This window comes from Mastomys coucha, unplaced genomic scaffold (assembly GCF_008632895.1).
Source record: "Mastomys coucha isolate ucsf_1 unplaced genomic scaffold, UCSF_Mcou_1 pScaffold22, whole genome shotgun sequence".
In the NCBI taxonomy this organism is placed as follows: domain Eukaryota; kingdom Metazoa; phylum Chordata; class Mammalia; order Rodentia; family Muridae; genus Mastomys; species Mastomys coucha.
Genome location: NW_022196905.1, coordinates 134,580,140 through 134,603,500, shown reverse-complemented (window position 1 = coordinate 134,603,500; position 23,361 = coordinate 134,580,140). Strand labels below are relative to the sequence as shown.

General features: G+C 48.2%; 3 protein-coding genes across 5 annotated transcripts in view; 2 read left to right on the top strand and 1 right to left on the bottom strand.

Annotated features, from left to right (window-relative positions):
• Nucleotides 1-2,230, bottom strand: part of Nudt1 (nudix hydrolase 1) — a 7,161-nt gene extending 4,931 nt beyond the window's left edge. Inside the window, exon 1 of the mRNA XM_031338522.1 lies at nt 2,141-2,230. The gene's annotated coding sequence lies outside the window, so the exon portion shown is untranslated. The remainder of the gene's footprint in view (nt 1-2,140) is intronic.
• Mrm2 (mitochondrial rRNA methyltransferase 2) lies at nt 2,178-6,678 on the top strand. Of its 2 annotated transcripts, none has more exons than XM_031338521.1 (3): nt 2,178-2,242; nt 2,817-3,106; nt 5,353-6,039. In XM_031338521.1, exons 1-3 carry the CDS (start codon nt 2,235-2,237, stop codon nt 5,787-5,789), a joined length of 735 nt encoding a protein of 244 aa, XP_031194381.1. In that variant the 5' UTR covers nt 2,178-2,234; the 3' UTR covers nt 5,790-6,039. The 2 variants fall into 2 exon arrangements, with proteins under 2 accessions (XP_031194381.1, XP_031194380.1); XM_031338520.1 differs by having other exon boundaries at nt 2,211-2,407; nt 5,353-6,678.
• Nucleotides 6,679-12,421: 5,743 nt separating this feature from the next.
• Nucleotides 12,422-23,361, top strand: part of Mad1l1 (mitotic arrest deficient 1 like 1) — a 314,427-nt gene continuing 303,487 nt past the window's right edge. The window contains exons 1-3 of one of the 2 annotated variants that reach the window (XM_031338516.1): nt 12,422-12,491; nt 16,627-16,789; nt 22,181-22,321. In XM_031338516.1, coding sequence (XP_031194376.1) covers nt 16,640-16,789; nt 22,181-22,321 — 291 coding nt within the window. In that variant the 5' untranslated portion in view covers nt 12,422-12,491; nt 16,627-16,639. The remainder of the gene's footprint in view (nt 12,492-16,626; nt 16,790-22,180; nt 22,322-23,361) is intronic. The other variant, XM_031338517.1, reaches the window with a different exon arrangement.

The window sequence follows — 23,361 nt, the reverse complement described above, 5'->3', positions numbered from 1 at the left end:
CAGAAATCCGCCTGCCTCTGCCTCCCAAGTGCTGGGATTAAAGGTGTGCGCCACCACTGCCCAGCCAGCCATCTCTTATTAAGCACCAGCTGTATATAGCTGTCTTTCATATCCACAGGAGACTGGTACCAGGAGACTCTACCCTGCCATGGATATCGGAATCGAAGCATGATGAAATCAGTTCTAAGAAATGGCATATTTGCCTGTAACTTACAGACATCCTCCGGCCCACTTTACATGCAAACTATGTAAATCATTTTCTTGTAGTGAGTAATGACAAATGCCATTCTATGTAGATGAGTGATTTGTCTTTTGAATATTTTAAATGAGACAGAGTTGTGCCACGTCCTCCAGTCTGGATTTAAGCTCACAATCTTCCCGCCTCAACAGCCTGAGTGCAGAATGACAGGTGTGTACCAGCGTGCTCAGCTACTTGTCTCAGTGAAGTGAGCTGGAATTGGAATTGGAATCTGGTAGAATAGGCATGGCTATGGCTCTGTTGATTGGCATTGCTTCAAACACAGAGTCCCCACACTGTTTTCCCTCTGCAAATGGAAATATCTCATCTGCTGGGTTTATTACATGGGGGTAGTTCTTACAAACAAAGTTAATTGGGGCTGGGGAATATTTTTGATTTACTGGCTAAGTTGGATTAACACTGTGTCCACAGACATAGATGGCTGATTAGCCTTCTTTGTGTGTGTTTGTCATGTGTATTTATGCATGTTGGTGTCCCTGGCTGTATATGGAGACCACAGTTGACATTGGGTACATTCCTCAACTGCTTTCTGCCTTACAATTTTTTTTTTCATATGAAAAAAGATTTAGTCAGGCAAGGTGGCCCATGCCTTTAATCTCAGCACTCAGAAGGCAGGCAGATCTTTGAATTTGAGGCCAGCCTGGTCTACAGAGTGAGTTCCAGGTTAGCCAAGGAGTTCAGAAGAGGACATAGGCTCCCTTGGAACTAGGGTTAAAGATGGTTGTGAGCCACCATTCGAGTGCTGGAGACCTGATCTTGGTCCTCCCTCTCCAAGAGCAGCCCATACCTTATTTTTCAAAAATTTTGCTTTATATGTATGTATGTATGTGGTTGTTTGTCTCTGTATGCATAAATGTATTTCACGTGGCTACCCATGGACTCTAGAAGAGGATGATGGATCCCCCGAAGCTGGAGCTACAGGCAGTTGCTAGCACCTTGCATAGGTGCTGGGGATCAAAATACAACAGCACCAAGTACTCTTAACCACTGAACCATCTCTCTCTGCACATATACATACATACATACATACATACATACATACATACATACATATGAATGAGACAGGGTCTTTCATTGGAGCCTGTAACTCATGGATTCAGTGAGAGGCTAGCTGACCAAATTGCTCCCGGGACCAAACTATCTCTGTTTCCTGGTACTGAGGTAGGTTACAGGTGCATGCCACACTGGTTTTTCATGTGGGTTCTGAGCTTTGAACTCATGCACGTGAGGCAAGCATTTCACAGGCGTCTATCATCCCAGCTTCAATCAACCTTGTTTTCAAAAGCTGAGCCATTTAGTAAGCACAGTGTAAGACTTTCTGAGGAGAAAATGAATGCTCCGTCTAAATTTGAAAGGTGGTCAAATGGCAGAGTCCCTAGGCAAACTAGCGTCATCAGTCAGCGCAGGTAACTGCGATAGATGGTAAATCGGATGCGTGTCAGGGAACTTTCAAATGCTAGGGTTTGGGGTGCTGGCAACCATCTGGTCTGAATTGAGGTATTACGTGTTGCAGGTGTTGGAGACAATGCATGCACATGGAGTGCAGAGCCCAGATCCTGCCTGCAGGGGGCACTCTGCAAATACTGCTCCCTAACCTCCCACTCCAGGGGCTATGCCCGATCCAGTCAGGCTGCAAACTGCCCATGCACCAGCTTACCGCCCAGGTTCCCTCTCCCTCTCATTTCTGCTCCCTACTTTCTGTAGTTCCCCTGGTCTTCCCGACCTCAAGTCTACCCAGCACCCCAGTTTTCCTGGTGGGCTTGAAGCAGCTCCCTAGTCCTTCCGCCTCCACCCCTCTCCAGATCTCCTCGGAACCCCAGCACTCCCGATCTTCCGAGTCTCTCCCGCAACAAGGTCTTAAGCGCTGTGAACCATCCATACCTTCGCGCCTCAGCCAGAGTTTCCCGGGGCGGAGCCTCGCGTCGGAAGCGAGGGCGGGACTTCCGGCGGTGGAGGAACCCGCCTGCAAGCTGCAATGGCCTGGTGAGTGAGCTATGGCGTCTGCCTGTACTAAAAGGTCGCCTGTTGCCTGCGCGAGCGGAGTGGATGACAGTAGTGGGGAGTTCAGTGAATTGTGTTGTAGAGGGTGCTGGCGCTTTCCGTCCCGGGGAGCTGGACACGGTGTACGATGTTTATTTATGTACAGAGGTGAGTGAGTCAGGCTTGCTATGTAGAAATAGATATATGGGCTCCGCGGATAAAGCTGTGCATGCATGAGATTGGGGTTCGGTTCCTCAGAACTTCCAAACTACTGAACTTGTGTGCTGACCAAATGTAACCCCAGTGCTGGGGAGGCAAAGAAAAGAAGTCCCTGGAGAAAGCTGGCGAGATAGACTGGCAGGTTGGCGACCTTACATCAATACATAAGGTAGAGAGTAAGAGGAAGGTACGACCCTTCTCTACGTTGGGTCCCCATACACACGCAGACACGTGTGCACATACATGCTAATACACATGCAAGCATGCATATCGCACGTACATATGCAGAAAAAAAATAGGTTGCCTGCTTGCCTCTCTGTGTAATGTCTGCCTGCTAACTCCTTTCTCACCATTTCAGGTATCCGAAGCTGGTAGGCGTTCCCCTTAAGGTTCGGAGGCTACACACAGCAATGTGTCACTACAAAGGTCGAACGGGCGCCGAGCACCTGTGGCTTATGCGGCATCTAAAGGACCCGTATGTGAAGGCCGCAAAGGTGGAGAGTTACCGCTGCCGCAGCGCTTTCAAGCTCCTGGAGATGAATGAGAAGCACCACATCCTGAGGCCTGGTCTCCGGGTACTGGACTGCGGGGCCGCTCCGGGAGCCTGGAGTCAGGTGGCAGTGCAGAGGGTCAACGCCACAGGCGCAGGTGGGACCTGCTGTGACACCCAGCTCCTCTGACTGCTGGAAACAGGAGGGAGTGCTAGTGAGAGACTTTGTTTGAGGATCTTTCTAAGTAGGTTTAGAGATGAGAGTTACAGAAATATGACACAGGCTGTGTACGAGGTGCAGCTGCTAAGTAAGATAGGCTCCCACAGGCTTCTTCCAAGGTGGAGGCAGGATTAGAAGTTCAAGATTAACCCAGCTACATGGTATCTTGGCACTTAGAAAAAAAGGGCAGAGGTGGGGGCTTGGGGAGGGAACACGGTGGTGGTGATGCTATGAAGATGGGTTAGTCAGCAGTGGTTCTCACACCCTTTGCGAGTAGCATTTCAGATAGCCTGCATATCAGATATTTACATTAGGACTCACAACAGTAGCAAAATTACAGTGATGAAGCAACAGCAAAAATAACTTTATGGTTAGGTCCCCACAACATGAGGAGCTGTATTAAAGGGTCGCAGCATCAGGAAGGCTGAGAAACACTGGCTTGGTGGTTGAATGGTGCGAGCCGTTAAGGCTGATGGCCTGAGTTCTCTCCCTAGAACTTACACTGTGGACGGGAGAATTGACACCAGAAAGTTGCCCTTCACCACAAATGTGCTGTGGCATGTGCTCATTTGCTTATACACCCTCTCACACACATGATTAAATAAGCAAAATATTTAAAAAAGAACAAAGAAGAAAACCGCATGAGTTGGCGGACAGCCGGGGCTTTGCACTATGAACCTCTCTCAAAACAAAACAAAACTAAACAATAACAGCTGGCTTTGCTTTCTATTGCCATGATAAGCACCGTGACCGGAACAGCATGAGTAAGAAAGGGTTTCATCCTGGGCTGGTGGTCCTGGGTTCTATAAGAAGGCAGGCTGTGCAAACCAGGGGAAGCAAGCCAGGGTGCAGCACCCCTCCATGGCTTCTGTATCTGCAGCTTCTGTCTGTAGGCACCAGCCTTGACTGAGTTCCTGTTCTGGCTTCAGTGACAGTGCTATGGATGTGTAAGTCAAATAACCCCTTTCTTCTCCAACTTGACTTTTGGTCATGGTGTTTCATCCCAGCAATAGAAACCCTAAGACAGCAGGGTTTGGGGATAGGACTGTTAATGTGTCCTTGAAGCCTAGGAGTGCATGGAGGTTCCACTGGGGCCTCTGGACTCCTTATTCTGGGACTGCGATAGGCTGTGTACTGTGTGTGTGTGTGTGTGTTATGGACACTTAATAAGAGTCTGTATGTGAAGTGGTGCCCAGATAGGAAGGAGAGAAAACAGCTGCGCCTGTGACATTGTCTAGCTGAGGTGGCCACACCGGTGACCTTACCACTCTGGAGGTGGAGACAGGAATCCCAGGCCTGACTCACGTGGTTCTCAAAGAATCAAAAGCCAAAAATGAAGGGCTGGAGAGAGCACTGCTCTCACAGAGGACTCAAGTTCAGTTGCCAGCCCCCATGTCAGGCAGCTCCCAACCTCCATAACTTCATATCCAGGCCCTGGACTCTACAGGTACCTGCACTTGAGTGCACATCCACACAAATGTTAATAGATAATAAATCTAGAGAACAAAACAGCAGAGCATGGTCTCACATACCTTTGATTCTAGCTCTTTAGAGGCAAAGGCATTAGTTCTCTGAATTGGAGGCTAGCCTGGGCTACAAAGTGAGATTGTCTCAAGGAATAAAATGCAAACAAACAAACATAAAGACCAAAAAGGATTGTTGGGAGCTTGGGATGGTGGTGCCCACCTGTAACCTCAAGCACTCACTGTATTAAGTCAGGAACTTATGTTTTGGGCTAGCCTGGGCTACCTAGTGAGATTCCCATTTTAGAACCAAAGCATAAACAAATAAAACAAAAAGTCATTTGGAAGAAGAATCCTTCTGGAGAAGAGGAGTCTAGGGTAGTGGACTGACAGCAAAGTGAGATTCAGCATCTTGCCTGGGTCCAACGTCTGCTTGTCAATCACAATGATAGCAAGAGCCTTTATTTTTTTTCAACTTTGAGAGACAAAAGATCTCACTTGGTGGCTCAAGCTAGTCTTGAGCTTGTGACAGTCCTCCTGCCTCAGGCTCCCAAGTGCTGGGATTATAACCTGTGCCATTACAACTGATTTACGTGCCTTCATACATGCACGTCTATGCATGTTAGCTGTTATCCTTGGTCTTTGTGCCTGACTTCATTTTGTGGCTTGTATTCTGGTAGGGAGATTTGTGGTGTAATGACACGTTGTGTTACTTCCGTAGATCTCAGCTCTCCTGTGGGCTTCGTGCTTGGGGTCGACCTTCTTCACATATTCCCTTTGGCAGGAGCCACTTTTCTATGCCCTGCTGATGTGACCGACCCCAGGACTTTCCAGAGAGTTTTAGAACTGCTTCCCAGAAGGAGAGCGGATGTGATTCTGAGTGACATGGCACCGAATGCCACTGGGATCCGAGACCTTGATCACGACAGGCTCATCAGCTTGTGCCTTACCCTTGTGGACATGGCTGTGGACATCCTGCATCCGGGGGGGACACTGCTGTGCAAAACCTGGGCCGGAAGTAAAAGCCACCTGCTGCAGAAGAGACTGACCCAGGAGTTCCAGAGCACGAGGGTCGTGAAACCAGAGGCCAGCAGGAGAGAGTCTTCAGAGGTGTACCTGTTAGCCACACAGTACCGTGGGGGGAGTGCTGAGCAGTGAGTCTGTCCTGCCTTTCTGGGAGTGCTTCCGAAGTGGAGCGTGGATCCAAACAGCACTGGATACAAACAGCACTGGAAGCACCTCTGGGTTCTTAAGAGATAAAAAATATATTTAGGGGAGATAAAAAATAGATTCAGGGGCCATGAAAAAGTTCTAAGAATGGACAGCACCATGGCTCAGTGAGTAAAGGGGCTTGCTGCTAAGCCTGGCGCCCTGAGTGCAGTCTCTGGGACCCCTATAGCAGCGAGAGAGAACCAACTCCTGAAAGTTGGCTCTGACTCCCCACGTGCACGCGCGCACACACACACACACACACACATACTTCACATGATATGAACAAATATATTGGCACTGTTAGTTTTTGGCAGTTTGATACAAACCTACCTATGTCTGGGAAGAAAGAATCCGACTGAGGAACTGTCTCCATCGGCTTGGCCTGTGGGCAGGGGAGTGAGACATTGTCTTGAAGGGTGACTGAAGTGGGAGGGCCCAGCCCTGTGGGGGTGGTGCCATCCTTTTTTTGGCTTTGTTTATTTGTCTGTTTTTGAGGTTGAGTGTCACTACATAACTGAAGCTGGCTATGAGCCCACAATCCTCTTGCCTTGCTTCTCAAGTGCTGGGCACATTACAAGTGTACATTGCCACACGTGGTTTGCACCATGTTTGATGAGAATGTTTTTATGAGGAAGCTAAGTGGAGAGTGAAGGATATAAAAGAAAAAAGCTAGGCAGTGGTGGCATATACCTTTAATCCCAGTAAAAGCTGGAGGATCACTGTGACTTGTGTCTTGGAGGCCAGCCTGGTCTACAGAGCCTTGTTCCAGGACAGCCAGGGTTATACTAAATAAATAAATAAATAAATAAATAAATAAATAAATAAATGGATAGAAGGAGGGAAGGAGAAGGACCATCGACTGGTTGGGCTGGGATCAGGGCTCGGCAGTGAAGAGCCTGTCTACTGTGTTAACGTCCCCCAAGTAGGTTCCCTAGTACCCCCAAAACAAAAATAGATCTGGTATTCAAGGGCCGGGGGAGTGGGGGGAAGAACAAAACCAATGGAACCCTTTGGCTAGGCTGGGAGTGTGGCTTAGTGGGTAGAGTACTTGCCTGGCATTTACGAAGCCCTGGGTTCCATCCCCAGCACTGCCTAGACCATGTGTGGCAACGGTGCCAGCAATCCCAGCAGAGAGAGGATGATCAGGGCTTTAAAGTCAGCCTGAGCTACAGAGGACAGACATGGTTGGCTCTGGCCTTATGGACTGTCTTCAGCTCCTAGACTTGGCAGCTGAGAGGAACAGACATTCCTGTGGTGCTCTGAGCACAGCAAGTCCGCCTCTGGGTCGACTGGTGGAAAGAGGCAGAGGCTGAGGTTTCTATAGAGGCGCGCTCTCCTCTCCTCTGGCGAACACTGGAAACACTTCTGTTCTTCAAACCGAGACAATCCCTAGAGCAGTTAGCGGGACGTGGATTCATGTGGATTCATGCCTGGCTTGGGGGTGCTTTGTTTTTATTTATTTTTTTGGTGGAAGAATATATTACTATGATACTTCTGCTCCAAAGCCCTTAAAAGTCATTGCCAAAGCAGTCAGCAAGACATTGAATGTCACCCAGCTTTAGGAAAAAAAAAAAAAGGGTTCAATGGTCTTCATCATCTGTGAGTATCCACGTGTGTGGGGGAGGCCTTGGAGGGGCTGGAGAGAGCACTCTTTCTCCAGGGGACCCAGGTTCAAGTCCTAGCACTCACGTAGCAACTCCCAATCATTAGTAATTGGTCCCAGGGGATCCAATGTCCTGTTCTGGTCTTCATGGGCCCTGCATTAACGTGGTGCACAGACACATTCCAGCCAAATACCGACACACATAAACAACTAAACAAAAACCATAGAAAGAACCCCATCCTTAGAGACCCAGGGAGAGGCTGTGGAAGTTGTGCCTGCACCTTTACCAGCAGTCCTTGTGCTGTAAAAGCCTCGTTTGCACTTACTACAGGCCCGCTGGGCACTCTGGGGGAAGTGTTCCCACTTGGGCCTGGGTAAAAATGGCTGCTGGAGTTCACAAAGGCTTTTTGTGGCAAAAAAGTCTGTCACAGAATGTTTGAAGTAGGGCAGTTGAAGCGAAACTCACACTTTGGCACTAAGCTGTTGGAGCTGCTGGGTAGCTTCTTCAAGGGGTCTGTGCAGGGTTCAAAACAGCCGGACTGCTGTGAGGTGAGGCCAGCCTTGCTGACAGCTAAAATGGGTAACTGAGGGCAGAGGGCTCCTAGTCCAGAAAGTGTTGATGCAAAATATGGCCTTCACTACTTTCACCCAAGGGGATACGAATTCTGGAGCTCAACCTGAATGACTGTGGCTAAGGGATACACATTTAGTAAGGTTTTATAGTAACAGAAAAAGGTTCTAAGTCAAAGCACTTTTCTTTGTTCTTGTTTTTGAGAAAGTGTTTCTCTGTGTAGCCCTAGCTGTCCTGGAACTCTTTCTGTAGACCAAGCTGGCCTCGAACTCCATCCACCTGCCCTTGCCTCCTGAGTGCTGGAATTAAAGGCGTACGCCACCACTGCCTGACAGCCAAGCCTCTTTTTCAAATCCACCAGTGGAAACTACGTAGGTGGCTACAGCAAGGCGGAGGAATCTGGGCTACACGCCTTAGATAGTATCTGATGACATTTAGCCTTTTAGTTGATGGATAGTGAAGCTTGTTAAGCTAATGCATCCTGAGAGGTTTTATCTGTTACTCACAGGATATTAGGTCAGACACGCGCAAGTGGGCGAGGAATGGCTATTTAGGGAGGCTGAAGAGTCAAAAATAAGTTCTCATTAGGCTCTGCATCTGCAACCTCCCAACTTTCCCACAAATGTCGAGGCTCTGATTCGTCAGTCAGCTCCGTGGAAGGTTCAGGAGAAAGCACAATTTCTTTTGTTTTCTTTTTTTTTTTTTTAAAGATTTATTTATTTTATGTATATGAGTACACACTGTAGCTGTACAGATAGTTGTGAGCCTTCATCTGGTTGTTGGGAATTGACTTTAGGATCTCTGCTTGTTCCAGTAGACCCCACTTGCTCCGGTAGAGTCTGCTCGCTCCAGCTCAAAGATTTATTATTATAAATAAGTATACTGTAGCTGTCTTCAGATGCACCAGAAGAGGGTGTCAGGTCTCAATAAGGGTGGTTGTGAGCCACCATGTGGTTGCTGGGATTTGAACTCAGGACCTTCGGAAGAGCAGTTGATGCTCTTACCCGCTGAGCCATCTCACCAGCCGTGAAAGCACAATTTCTTTGTGGAAGTTCTCCTTCTTAAAAGATAGACCAGGAGCTGGAGAGATGGCTCAGCAGTTAAGAGCACTGAGCAGTTAAGAGCATCTTCCAGAAGTCCTGAGTTCAATTCCCAGCAACCACATGGTGGCTCACAACCATCTGTAATGGGGTCTGATGCCCTTTTCTGATGTGTCTGAAGACTGGTATGTCTGAAGACAGCGACAGTGTACTCATATAGGCAAAATAAATAATTCTTATAAAAAAAGAAAAGAAAAAAAAAGAGTACTTGTCCTTCTTGCAAAGGACCCAGGTCCAATTCCCAGCACTTACCTGGAAGCTAACCACTTCTTCAAGCATGTGGTACACAGACATATGTGCAGGCAAAGCACTCATATGAATAAAATAAATCTTTTTTTAAAAAATTTATTTATTATTATACATAAGTACACTGTAGCTGTCTTCAAACACACCAGAAGAGGGTGTCAGATCTCATTACGGATGGTTGTGAGCCACCATGTGGTGGCTGGGATCCGAAGTCATGACCTTCAGAAGAGCAGTCAGTGCTCTTACCTGCTGAGCCATCTCACCAGTCCGGAATAAAATAAATCTTTAAAAAAAAAAGATATAGTAGCTGGGTGGTGGTAGCCCATGCCTTTAATCCCAGCACTTGGGAGGCAGAGGCAGGGGAGGCCAGCCTGGTCTGCAGAGTGAGTTCCAAGCCAGCCAGGGCTATACAGAGAAACCCTGTCTTGAAAAAAAAAAAAAAAGATATAGTGTTAAACCTAATGTGGTGGTGGTGCATGTATTTAATCTCAACCACTTGGCAGGCAGAGTTCCAGGAGAGTCAGTGCTACACGGAGAAACTGTCTTGAAAAAACAAAAAAGAAATCCAACCAAGCAACCGAGCAGATACAATGTTACTAGAGATATACTTGGACAGGAAGAATGTTGCCAGCCCTCAGGGTTGACCTGCCTCGGCCTTCCATAGTGCTCCTCAGGCAAGAGCACCAGTGTTGCAAGATGACACAGCAGAGGTGAGTATGCGGTTATCACATACCTGTAATACAAGTGGGAGGCCAAGGCAGGACAACCAAGAGTTCAAGGCCAGGCTGGGCAACTTAACAAGACTCTGTGAAATAAAATAAGAGAAATTCTGGGAATGCAATTCAATAGTAGCGCTCCAGCCTAGTAAACAAAAACAAACAAACAAAAATCCTAGGCTGGACAAAGTGATACACTTCATTAATCTCAGTACCAGGAAGGCAGAGGCAGGAGGATTTCTGTGAGTTCAAGGCCAGCCTGGTCTACATAGTTCCAGAACATCCAGGGTTACATAGTGAGACAATATTGAAAACATCAAAGCCAACCAACCAACAACAAAACCCCAAATCCCACCGAAACACACAGAATGCCAGCTAGGCATGGTGGCACATGTTTGTCATCCCAGTGTTAAGAGAGTATCACAGGCTGGGTCCCAACAAGCCAGGCTTGGCCACTCCTCAATAATTTCAAAGAGCCAAGTTGATAACAAATCAGAAAAAGAAAATTTATTCAGTGTGGCCTCAGTGGGAAGAGGGACGTAAAACTGGCTCCAGGGTGTCTCCCAGTTGTCACCTTGGATCAGGGGCCTAGGGTTGAAGTAGAAGGTTGAAGAGAGAAGCAGAAAGAGGCTGTCAAATCTGGGTGTGGTTAGTCCCATCAGGGTCTCAGCACCAAGTCTTTTCTCACCTTCAACTGACAGAGATCATTTCCCCAGGACAGAAGTTCTTCCTGTGTCTGCCTGGACGTTAGTCTTCTCCCCTCTGGGAAGGATATCCTTAGGAGGAGTCTAGTATCTCAGGGCCCTTTGATAAGCAAAGGGCCAGTTAAGGGGCAGGGCAGATTCACCTGCACTCAGAAGGCTGATGGTTGCTGTGAGGTCCAGGCCGACCTTGACTACAGGGTAAGAGTCTGTTTCTTCAGCTTGACCCCAAAACATAACGTTCATCTCAAAAGGGATGAGAGAAGTTTTAATTTTTATTTATTTTGGAAGATTTATTTATTTTATGTGTATGAGTATACTGTCTCTGTCTTTAGACACACCAGACACATTGCAGACAGATTATAGCTGGTTGTGAGCTACCATGTGGTTGTGGGGAATTGAACTTGGGACCTCTGGGAAAGCAGTCAGTGCTCTTAATGAGCCATCTCTCCAGCCCAACTTTTAAATTTTTAATTTTTTTTTCCAGACAGAGAGTGTTTCTCTGTTGCTATAAATTGTTATATAAATTGTCCAATAAATTGTTAGAACTGTGTGCCAGCCAGGCGGTGGTGGTGCACGCCTATAATCCCAGCACTTGGGAGGCAGAGGCAGGCGGATTTCTGAGTTTGAGGACAGCCTGGTCTACAGAGTGAGTTCCAGGATAGCCTGGGCTACACAGAGAAACCTGTCTTGGAAATCCAAAAACAAACAAACAAAACAAAACAAAAACCAAAAACAAACCAAAACCAAAACCAAAAAGACCGAAGCAAATCAAACCATTGGTGACGGGCCAGAGAAATGGCTCTGGTTAAGATCACCAAGTGCTCAAAAAAAACCCTGCTATCCTCACCTGATCTCTATGGACATTATGCTTGCACACAAAATACCCGTACACAAAATAAAACATAAAAAACCAGACTGATGGAAGATGTAAGTAGGCGGTTACAACAAAGCAGAGAAATACCAGCTATATGCTTCTGATTCAGTCCATGGGCTTTTGGTTGGTAGAAACCGGGTTTTAATTTATTCCAAGAGGTTTTTATTCATTAGTCACAACACGTTATAGCTGACACAGAGGCAGGTAAGCAATGGGTATGAAGGAGGCTAAAGATAATAGACAAATTTCAATCAGTCTCTGGACCTGCAATGTGACTGCAGGCAACTAGCCAATCCTCCTTGGCAGCCACAACTTCTCAGGATTTCTCAAGCACAAAGGAAAGAAAGTGAAACAAGCTAACCAATCAAAACACTGCCCAAACAAAACAACCTGTGAATACATCGTGGCAAGATTCAGAGAAAATGCAACTTTGTTCCCTTTCCATGCCCAGCAGGGTAGTGCAAGCCTTTAACGTCAGCACTGGGGAGGCAGAGGCAGGAGCAGGTAGATCTTTTTGAGTTCGAGGTTACACAGAGAAACATTGTCTCAAACTCAAAAACAAACAAACCTTTCCTTCTATGCGGCGGTATTCCACACATTAGGGCGCAGTCAGTGGCGGTGGAAGAGCGCCCCGCGGGAAAGGCTCCCTGGCCCAGTTTGGTTCCCCATCCCCTGGCAGGACATCAGGACACGCCTGTGGCGCACCTATTTGATTCTTTACGGGCCATTTTCTCAGATCTCGCGAGACCCTGGCGGAAGTCTCGCGATACGTAGGCACCGGCGGAGAGGAGGGAGATCTGAGAGGCTACTGCTGCACCCGACTCCTCTACTGAGGTAGGGGACCGAGTGTCTGGGTCTGCGAGTGCCCCAGGCGCTGCGGACGCGGCGCGAGCTGCGCGACCGGAACGAGGCCGTGGGAGGACGCAGTCGGTCCTGGAGGACCCAGTCCCAGTCGGTCCTGTCGCGCGCCTTCCCTTTGCAGGGTCTCCCGTGTTTCCCACCCCGGTGTCCCGCTGCAGGGCGCAGGGAGGGAGGAGTGCCTGGACCCACACCGGGGCGGAGGGGACTGAGTGGCCTGCTGTGGGCTGAAGGGCTCCCGGGGTTGTAATCGGTTATTTTGTAGGTCCCAGGGATCGAACTCAGGTTGACAGTCTCTGTGGTGGCAAGCCCCGGTAAACGCTGAGTCGTATGCCAAGCCCACTCTGTGTGTGCGTGTGTGTGTGTGTGTGTGTATAAGTCCTGTTTATTGAACCTAGGACCTTATGCACTCTTATCACTGAGCTCTGTCTCCAGCCCTTTTAAAAATTAATTGATTGGCTAATTAATTGTGTGTGTGTGTGTGTGCGCGCGCGCCTGTCTATCTGTTTTTGTCAGGACTGTTGCATTCTACCACCGAGCTATGTCCTCAGCCCTTTTAAAAATTAATTGATTGGCCAATTAATTGATTTGTGTGTGTTCACCCATATGTACCTGGTTTCCTGTTGAGGTCGGAGGATAACTTAGTTCTCGTCTTCTTCCTTATGGGTCCTAGAGATGGAACCTTGCTTGTCTGTCTTGCCCTAAAGTACTTTACAGATTGAGCTCTTTTCGGTGCCCATTCTCCCTGAGCAGTACGCAGGATTGAACCTAAGGCTTTCTGTATGCTAAGCAGTCACCAACTCTGCTGCCTCCTCAGCCTGATTCATTCTTCTTCTTCTTAATTTTTATTCTGTGATGGGGCTGCCCAAGTTTTCCAGGCTGGTCTTGAACTTGCCACCAGCCCTTGAATTTGTCTCAACCTTCTGAATACCTGAGATAACAGACCCGTGTCACCAAGTGCTAGGTTCCCAGGCTGTCCCGTGGCTGAAACCAGAAAGAAGTCGTGTGTGTATGTGTACCTGTTAACTCAGGAGCCATCTAGAGCAGCTGGTGTTCTGGAAGGTCTGCTGTCTGGAAGTTCAGGGTTCTTGTGGAGAGGGTACAGCTTGAGGGTGGCTTCTGAAACCGCAGCCCTTCATTCTTTTGTGTTAATGGCTGAGTTCTTGTGTTGGTCCGAAGAGGGAGGACAGAAAGTGTGACTTCTGCTTGATCTTGGAGAGCAGAGGCCCGCTTCTTCTCACTGTACCAGCTTTTGCTCTGTCATATGTGTAATTGGGATGCACACTAAGGTTCTTGTTAAGTGGGAAATTCAGAAGAAATTTCTGCAAAGTAAAACTCTCTCCCCCTTTTTTGAGACTGGGTCTAGCTGTATTTTTAGGTCTCTGTGTATAACCCAGGCTGGCTCACAACTTGTGATCTTGCCTTAGCCCCTCAAATACATTACTTTTCTTCTCTGATTGAGAAATGCTTAGACTTCTGGACTGGCTGGTTCAGTGTGTCAACTTGACACAAGCTGGAGTTATCACGGAGAAAGGAGCCTCCATGAGATTCAGCTGTAAGGCATTTTCTCAATTAGTGATCAAGGGGTAGGGCCTCTTGTGGGTGGTGCCATCCCTGGGCTGGAAGTCTTGGGTTCTATAAGAAAGCAAGCTGAACAAGCCAGGGGAAGCAAACCAGTAAGTAACATCCCTCCATGCCCTCTGCATCAGCTCCTGCTTCCTGACCTGCTTGAGTTCCAGTCCTGACTTCCTTTAGTGATGAACAGCAGTTTGGTGGTGAAAGCTGAATAAACCCTTTCCTCCCCAACTTGCTTCTTGGTCGTAATGTTTGTGCAGGAATAGAAACCCTGACTAGGACAACTCCTTTGCTACACCCTCTCCACCCACACCTTACCAACACCTTTCCTGATCCCCTTATGTCAGCCTCTCCATTCTGTCCCAGAGGATTGTGAAGAGTTTAGACAGCTACTGAGGCATATGCAGATTCCTTCCACACAGCCTCATTCGTTCAGTCACTGTTCCCTGGGCTGACTCTAATTGGAAGTTCTAGGACAGCTCAGGTGACCTCTAAGAGAAAGGTTATTTGATTACTTGACTCTTGATAGAAGACCAAAGAGGCTTGGGGTCTTCTGCCTACCACCATTGTGGCTTCCGAACCCAGGGCAGTATTGTTAGTTGCTTGCAAGTCTATTTCGTTCTTACTGCTTAAAGGGTCTACTTATCCAGACCTATCAGAATATTCTGGACCTGTCCTAGAGTCCTCTGTTCTAGGGAGACCAAGCAATTGCTTATGAGTTAATGGCTAAAATGTTGCCTAGCTGGATCTGTCTGCTTTTGTTGTGAGGGTGCTCCATAGACCCCATTCGTAAAAAGGCCCCCATGTGTCTGAATTCCAGGGTGTCAGGTGCCAGTGTGGGAATCAGTTCTTTCCTTCCTTCTTGTGAGTCACGAAGCTCAAACTCAGGTCAGCAGGCTTCGTGGGAAGCGTCTTTACTTACCAGGTAACCCACAGACATGAAAGTTACAGACATCCTACACAGATTCCATTATCCCAAACAGAGAAGAGCACCCAACCAGGGTCACAAAATCCCAGCCATGTCCTCTGCCTTACAGGGCCTAGTTCTTTCCGCCTGATTAGATGCCATCTGCCACTGTTTGCCTCTCAAGAACCTCGATACACCCATTTCCTGAGTGTCTGTACTCTGCAGTTTTTCAGTTTTCTAGGTCCTGGCTTCAGTCTGACAGCTGGATGCTGCCCGTTGTCGTTATCCAGGATCTTGTAAGAGCCCTGTTCTCCCTTTGCTTGGCCTCCATGCCTATGGGAGGGCAGCAGTACTGCCAGTACAGTCCGTGTGAGCAGAGTCAGCACAGAAATCCCCACCTCACTTACTTGACTCCTTCCCTGGTTCAGACTGATCTGAAAAGAGCTTCCAGTTTGCCCTTCTCTGTCCACTGTCTGTCCTTTCAGAAAGCCCATGGTGAGGAGTCTCCAGCTCAGCCCCATAAGCCTCTTCTGGCTATTATGCACCTTTCATTCAGGCCCCAGACTTGTCCTCTCCCCTACTGGGGTAGGAGTGGGCATTTCCATCCTGATCCTTCTCGGGCTTCCTTCCCTAGGAATATCTTCCCTCTGTAACTTCATTGATGCAGGATATTTGATCATGATGTGAATCCCAAGATATGTTATTTACTGGAAAAACTAGTTTCTAGATGTGGTGTGGCTCAGCCCTAGCACACATCTTTAATCCAAGAGCTTTATGCGTATTGTAAACAGGATTAAATAAAGTCAACCATTGGTCAAGAGGTGGACCAAGCAACCAGTTGACAGGGAGTAAACATAGGAAAAAAATCATAGAGAATAAGGGGAAGTCAGGAGGAGGGATAGAGACACACAGGAAGTAGAAAGGAGGGACATTTCAGTGAGGGTTTTTGAGGTGGTGTGGAGAAGAACTGCCTTTTTCTTCTGGGACATTGGCTGAGAAGCAAGGTCAGCTGGGTGCTTTTTCTGCCTCTCTGAGCTATCAGGCTTTCACCCCAGCATCTAGCTCCCAAGTCTTTATTGGTAAAACTAAGATTTTGTTAAAAGCAACCCTCCACCCTTAAGCTCTCTCCTGCAGTCATCAGAGCATTGCTCTGGAAGCTGTCCCTTCAGATGTCTAGATGCACAGTGCAAGGATCCTCTCACTGCTCACCATGGCCCTTGAACCTCCTGCCATCTATATCTCGGCTGCTTTCTCAATGGCCACCCCTGGAGATACTTAACTGGCTCTTGGTCTGTCGGCCTCAAACTTACTTACTTTCTCTCTCTTTCTCTCTTTCTCTCTCTCTTTTTCTTTCTTTCTTTCTTTTTCTCTTTCTTTCTTTCTTTTCTTTCTTTCTTTTGAGGTGGGGTCTCTCTTGTAACCTCAAGCCTCTTGCCTCTACCTGCTGATATCGTAGGCATATTGTGTGGCATGCTTTGTGTCTCATTTCCTCTCCACAGTGTTGGCAGTATTGGCTTCATGGTAATGTTGAAAATATGGTAGTTTACTCCATAAAGGTCTTAGGGGAGTGGGCTATGCCAGCAGACCGCACATGGGAAGGCTGTCTCTGACCTTTGCTCTGTTTCCTAGAAGGAGGGTGACCATGGAAGACCTTGGGGAGAATACCACAGTCCTGTCCACCCTGAGATCTCTGAACAACTTCATTTCTCAGCGAGTGGAGGGAGCATCAGGCCTGGATGTGTCCACATCTGCCTCAGGATCCCTACAGAAGCAGTATGAATATCACATGCAGGTGAGCAGCTCTCTGGGTCTCTGGGTTTACACTTGGCCTGGGTGGGGCCAAATCAGCTTGCAGGTCAGATGAATGTCCTGCAGACATTCGTAGGTCAACTCGAGCAGTAGCTAGAGACCTGGGCCTATCTCCACTATGCTGGTTAGAGGTTGCCTTGGTTGCCTCTGTGGGGACTAAATTCAGGTTCTCACACTTGAATTCCTTTCCTCCCATCTTTCTTCCTTCTTTCCTTTCTTCCTTTCTTTTTTTTCTATCATTTTTTAAAAAAGATTTTATTTATTTTATATATATGATGAGTACACTGTTACTGTCTTCAGACACATCAGAAGAGGGCATCAGATCCCATTACAGATGGTTGTGAGCCACCATGTGGTTGCGGGGAATTGAACTCAGGACCTCTGGAAGAACAGTCACTGCTCTTAAACCGCAGAGCCACCTCTCCAGCCCTCTTTCCTTTTTTCGGCAGGGTCTTACTATGTCTGTAGACCTGGTTGGCCTTGAACACACCGAGCTCTGCCTGTCTGTTTCCTGAGTGCTGAGATAAAAGGCAGGTGCAGCTATGCCTGCCCCACAGAGGCCAGACGGACGGACGCTTACTGTGATTTGTAGTCTTATCTCACTCTGTTCTGCTTCCTGGGAATGCTCCTAGGGATGCAGTTCCAAGGGGCCAGGGCTCCTGAATGAAAGAAGGGCTTCAGGCTCCAGAAGTGGCAGTCATAGCTCCAGCTGGGGTAGGGCTTCTGGGCCTGAGGAAGGCAGTGATGTTTCTGCCTTGCCTGGCCCTCTCAGCACACAGTGAGCACGCCATGCTGCTCTCAGGCTTCTTTGTTCACTCTTTCCTGTTCCCTTCTGCTCTGGCTGCAGCTGCTCTGTGATGAGTTGGGAGCTTCATTCGCTCTGGGAACCCCAGTGATGCTCACACACTGCCCAGCACACTGGACAATGCTTGTGAGACATTGGCTTCTTGACTGTTTGTCCCAGTACTACCCGCATTCAGCCTTTTGGTGGCAAGCACTGTCTTTCATCTTGTGAGTAGTCTGGCCTTGAACTCAGAAATCCGCCTGCCTCTGCCTCCCAAGTACTGGGATTAAAGGCGTGCACCACCGCCTGGTGTGAGTAGGTCTTTTATGACATTGTCTTTTGTTGTTAAATCATTCTTCTTCCTCCCACCCCCCCTTTCTTGATAGCACTGGGTATTGAACCCAGGGGTTTGCACTTGCTAAACAATCTCTCTACCACTGAGGTACATCTTCAGCTTTATTTTATTTGAAAAACATTTTTTTAGATTTGTTTTACTTTATGTGAGTTAGTGTTTTCCCTGCATGCATGTACGAATATATATCATTCCTGGCTCCTCTATAATAGCAGCAAGTGCCTTCACTATTGAACCATCTCTCCAGTTCCTACATCCTTAGCTTAAAGCCACTATTTTCTGATATGATGCTGCCAATAGATGGTAGTTGTGTCTGAGTGGTAGTGAAATAAGAAGGAGGTTACTTTGTTTTTAAAAAATACTCCCTCTTGAAAAACCAAAAGCTGGGCTGGAGAGATGGCTCAGCAGTTAAGAGCACTGACTGCTCTTCCAAAGGTCATGAGTTCAAATCCCAGCATCCACATGGTGGCTCACAACCACCCATAATGATATCTGACACCCTCTTCTGGTACATCTGAAGACAGCTACAGTGTACTCATAATAAATAAATAAATAAATAAATAAATAAATAAATAAATAAATAAAACATCTTAAAAAAAAGAAGAGCCAAAAGCCATCCTTCTCTCTTCCTCCCTCCCTCCCTTCCACAACTGAACCACAGGCCTTGGGTACAGGAAGCAGGCCCTCTACCCCTGGGGCCTTGGGTACAGGAGGCAGGCCCTCCATCCCTGGGTCCTTGGGTACAGGAAGCAGGCCCTCCATCCCTTGGGTCTTGGGTACACAAGGCAGGCCCATCCCTGTAGTACATCTCCAGTGTCATCCTTACTCTTTATTTTGAGACAAGTTTCATGAAATTGTTCAGGTTGGCCTTGAACTTACTCTGTCCTAAATTGGCCTGGAACCTGTGTTCCTTCCTCATGCCTCAGCCTGAGGTGACCGGCACCTCCACCCACCTGAAGAAATGCATTTAACTGATGTCTAGGGCTTGCGGTACAGTAGGAGGAAGGCTGTATGAGGCCCCTGGGTGCTTCATGGTGCTGCTCCCCAGGCTGGGTGTCTCTGCTGAGGCTTCAGCTTGCTGAGACCTAGGGCAGGGTTGGGCGTGGTATACTTGGGAGATAGAGGCAGAGGTGTTGAGTTTGAGGCCAGCCAGGCCACATAGCAAGACTGTGCCACTAAAGCAAAACCTGGAGTGTGAAGGGACCCCCCCCCCACCCCCCATCAGCAGGTAGGTGTGGAAATGAGAACAAAGGCAGCATTTTGTGGGCTAGGGAGATGACTCTGGGTTAAGTGCTGGCTGTGCAAACCTGAGGACCTGAGCTCAGATCCCCAGTTCCCCTGTAAACATCTGCATGGTGGTGTCTGAAGCCCATTACTCAGAGGGGGCAGCAAGTAGAGCCAGGAGGATCCCTGGAGCTCATTGTTAGCCTAGTGGAATGGATGAGCTCTGGGTCTAGTGAGGAGGACCTTAAGAAAATAAGGTGGAGGTGATCAAGGAAAATGCCCAAAGTTGACCTCTGACCTTCAGGTATACATGCCCACCCATGTGAACACATACCACAAATGCATACATCCCCAAATGTACAGGTGGAGGGTTGGGGAAGGCTTGGCATCAAGCATAGGTGGGCTGGGTAGTTCTGTGGTATGTGGGATCCGAAGCAGAATCACTTGCTTCTACCCATTAGGTGTCAGTTGCGTACACACCTCTAACCCTTTGTGGCAACTGGAATGTTTCTAGAATCTAAACAGTGCCAAATGTTCTCTGGGGACAACATTTCCCTCTGTAGGGAGCCACTGCCTGAGTCTGAAATTCTGGGTTTAAAGTGTGTATGAGTAGTATTCCAGGGATGTGTCTAGATGAAATGTTGGTTTAGTGAGTGAGTGCATCCTGAGGATCTGTGAGCACCCAGGGCGTGCTGTGGCATGGGGCAGTAAGGCTCCTGTGGACTCAGTGACTCCTTGACAGTGGATGGCACTTCCTCAAGGGCTCTTTGAGATTGACTGACTCTTGCTTAGGCACCTCTCTGGCACTTGAGGTTTTTGGCTCCCCAGCTCTGGACTCCAGCAGACACTGTTGTCTGTCTTCTGCTTGTCCTGGTATTGGCCAGGTGTTGTAGTGGACTGATCAGGTGTGCCAGGTCTCTAGCCAGCCTTCTGATCAGGGGAGTCTCTGGATTGACTCAGTGTCAGAGTTTGTGGGCTTGGAGGTGCAAGCCTGTAATCCTATAACTTGGGAATCAAGGCAGGAGGATCCCAGCAAGTTCTAGACCTTGCCAGAACTACAGAGTGAGACCTTGTCCAAAAAAAAAAAAAAAAAAAAAAAAGAAAAGAAAAGAAAAAAATCAAAGTCAAAAGTTAATCATGGTATGGTGGCACATTCCTAGCACCCAACTACCCACTACCCATAGGGTAGAGATAGGATGATCAGGAGTTCAAACTCATCCATGACCACATAGCAAGTTTGAGGCCAACCCTAGTTGTGAAAGACAATAAGTCAGCTGATGGTGATGGTACATGCCTTCAACTCAGCTCCTGTAACCTCAGCTACTCCAGCTATTCCAGCTACTTCAGTTACTTTGGAGTACCCCAGATTCAAGGCTAGCATCAGCAACTTGGTGAAACCATGTCTCTAAACAGCAACTACAACAACAGGCTGGTGTGGCTCAGTGGTAGAGTCCCTGCCTCCCATGTGTGGCACAGGTTCAGGGTTCCATCCTCTGGGGAAAAGACACACACACACACACACACACACACGGTGGGGGGGTGTCTGGGTCTAAGCCTCAAACTCAAAGCAGGAGAAAGGCCAGTGAGGGACATGGCCAGCGTCAGCCCTGGTTGACATCTCAGCAGGGAAATGGACTCTGTCCTCACTCTGTGGGGTTTCCAGAGTGAGACTCTCCAGGTGTTCTGCATTGTGCAGATCTGCAGACTCATACTCCCTATAGGACAACTGACTGGCTTAGCCTTGGGGACATGGTCAAAGCATGGCCCCTGGGCATCCAGACTCCTACCTTTCAGAGCTGTCAGCTCACAGAGGTTGCAGTCACTTGTTAGCTATGGGAAGCAAATGCATCCTCTGAGAACAAGCTCACACGTATCACTTTCAGACCTATCTTCCTTTTTCTTCTTGCTCTTCACCTGTGCACTGTGCACGTGTGCATATGGAGGTCAGAGGTTGGCATTGTGTGTCTTCTTCTGTTGCTCTCTGCTATTTTGAGATGGGGTCTTTCTCTGAACCTGGAGTTTGTCAGTTCAGCTGGGCTCCTGGGCTAATGAGCCCCAGGGAACTTGTCTCCACCTTTCCAGTGTTGAGATTACAGAGGCTCACAGCTGCACCTGGCTTTTTCTTTCTTCCTATTTTTTTAGTTTTTGTTTTTGTTTTTGTTGTTTGTTTTTAGAGACAGCATCTCTACTATATGGCTGTCCTGGAACTTACAAGATCCACCCACCTCTGCCTCCCAGGTGCAGAGATTAAAGGCCTCTACCAGCATGCCAGGCCTGTGGGTCTTTGTTTTGTGTGGGTGATGAGGATCTGAACTTAGGTCCTCACTCTCATGCGGTGTCTTAGTTATTTTTCCTTTTGCTATAATGACATTCCCTGACAAAAGCAACTGAAGGAAGAGAGGGTTTATTCTGCTGAAACTCAAGGGTGGGGAAGCCAGGCAGCAGGATCTGGAAGCAGCTGGTCACATCACATCCACACCAGGAAGAGAAGCATGAATGTATGCTGCTGTCAGCCTACTCTCCACTTATACAGTCTAGCTTCCCAGACAGGGAGTGGCACAGTCTGCAGGGGCAGACAGGTCTTCCCGCTTCAATTCAAGATGCCCTAGAGACATACTCAGAGGCCCATCTTCCAGGTCATGGTAGATCCTGTCGTGTTGACAACTAGCTCATTGCACACAACAAGAACTGTTGGGCTGACTCTAGATCCTCTTCCTTTTAATCTTTCTTGCTGCTTCCCACACATTTCCAAATAGGAACTCAAGCTTAGGACAGTGCCTTGCTGGCACAAGTGCTTGGGCAGTGAGTACACAGTCAGACGCTCACCCACCCACTTACCTTTCTTCTTCCTTTCCTCCCTTCCTGCCTTCCTTATTTGTTTTTTGAGGCAGGACCTTGCTATGCAGCAGTCCTCTTGCCTCAGCCTCTCGAGTGCTGGCCTTGCAGGTTGTCACTTGCCTTATTTGGTATGGCTACTGAACCCTCTCTTTTCCCTTTGGGTACCAACTGCTCAGCTGGAGGAAAGAGCAGAACAGATCCGCTCAAAGTCCTACCTCATCCAAGTAGAACGGGAGAAGATGCAAATGGAGCTGAGCCACAAGAGGACTCGAGTGGAACTGGAGAGAGCAGCCAGCACCAATGCCAGGAACTATGAGGTAGGTCGAGCCAGCCCCAGGAGGCGAAGGGCTATGTGCTGCACTTGTCAGACCACTGAACTGGGACCCAGCTGCTGTGGTCAGGGCCCCAGAGCATTCTTCTGTGGCCAGTGCTAGCAGGTTGGAGAAGGGTGGCCTGATGCGGGGATGTCTGCAGAGGGGCTCTTTGCTGTGCCATTTGCTCAGTGATCCTGTGGTGTGGGCAAACCGTCCTCTGACTGGCCTCTGCTTCCTCTTTTCTCCAGAAGAATTGTAATGATCTGGAAGAAATATTAGGTGCTGGGGTAGGGTTGGAGTGACAGGCTCAGGAAATCTCAGGCTTGCAGAGAGTCTAGGGGTCTATGTTGTATCCTACCAGAGCCTCATTCTGTAATGGGCCTGGGCAACTCAGTTGGTGCAGCCCTATGACATGGGGACGTACAGTGCAGAAACTATAACTCACTATTTATGTGTTGGTGTGGATGTATGTGCAAAGGGCATAGGGGAACCTTGGTGTCATCCTTAGGAATGCCACCCATCTCTTTGAAGACAGGGACTGTCATAAGGTGTAGGTCAGTGAGCCTTAGAGATCTTTCTTTCTCTGCTTTCCACAGCTAAGATGAAATGCACACCCCATTATACTCATGACTTTTTACATGGGTTCTGGAGATGAACCCGAGGTTCTCAGGCTTGCAAAGCAAGCACTACTGACTAAGCTGTCATCCCAGCCCTTGCTTCGGGTTTATTACTGGTTTTGCTGGGGCTTTCTAGGACTCTGATTGATATGCGAGTGTCACTGTGACTCAGGCTGTGCATCAGACCTCAAAATCTGTAACCTTCCTCCCTTCCCTGTCATGCCACCTGCCCTGTTCTTGTCTGATGTGTCCATCACAATTTTTCCAGTCCTTGTGGGAATGGCTGGCCTCTTCACTGGTATGCTGCTGGTTGGGGGGATTTAAGTCTGTAATATAGAGTGCTTGCTCTAGTCTACTGTCCTGGCTTGTCTCCTTGGTAGGGTTCTGTTTGCTTGCTTGCTTGCTTGCTTGCTTCCTCCCTCCCTC

Coding starts and splice junctions, on each gene's coding strand:
- Mrm2 (XM_031338520.1), top strand. CDS start 2,388: ATGTTTATTTATGTACAGAG. Junction 2,408..2,816: donor ATGTTTATTTATGTACAGAG/GTGAGTGAGTCA, acceptor TCACCATTTCAG/GTATCCGAAGCTGGTAGGCG. Junction 3,107..5,352: donor GGTCAACGCCACAGGCGCAG/GTGGGACCTGCT, acceptor TTACTTCCGTAG/ATCTCAGCTCTCCTGTGGGC.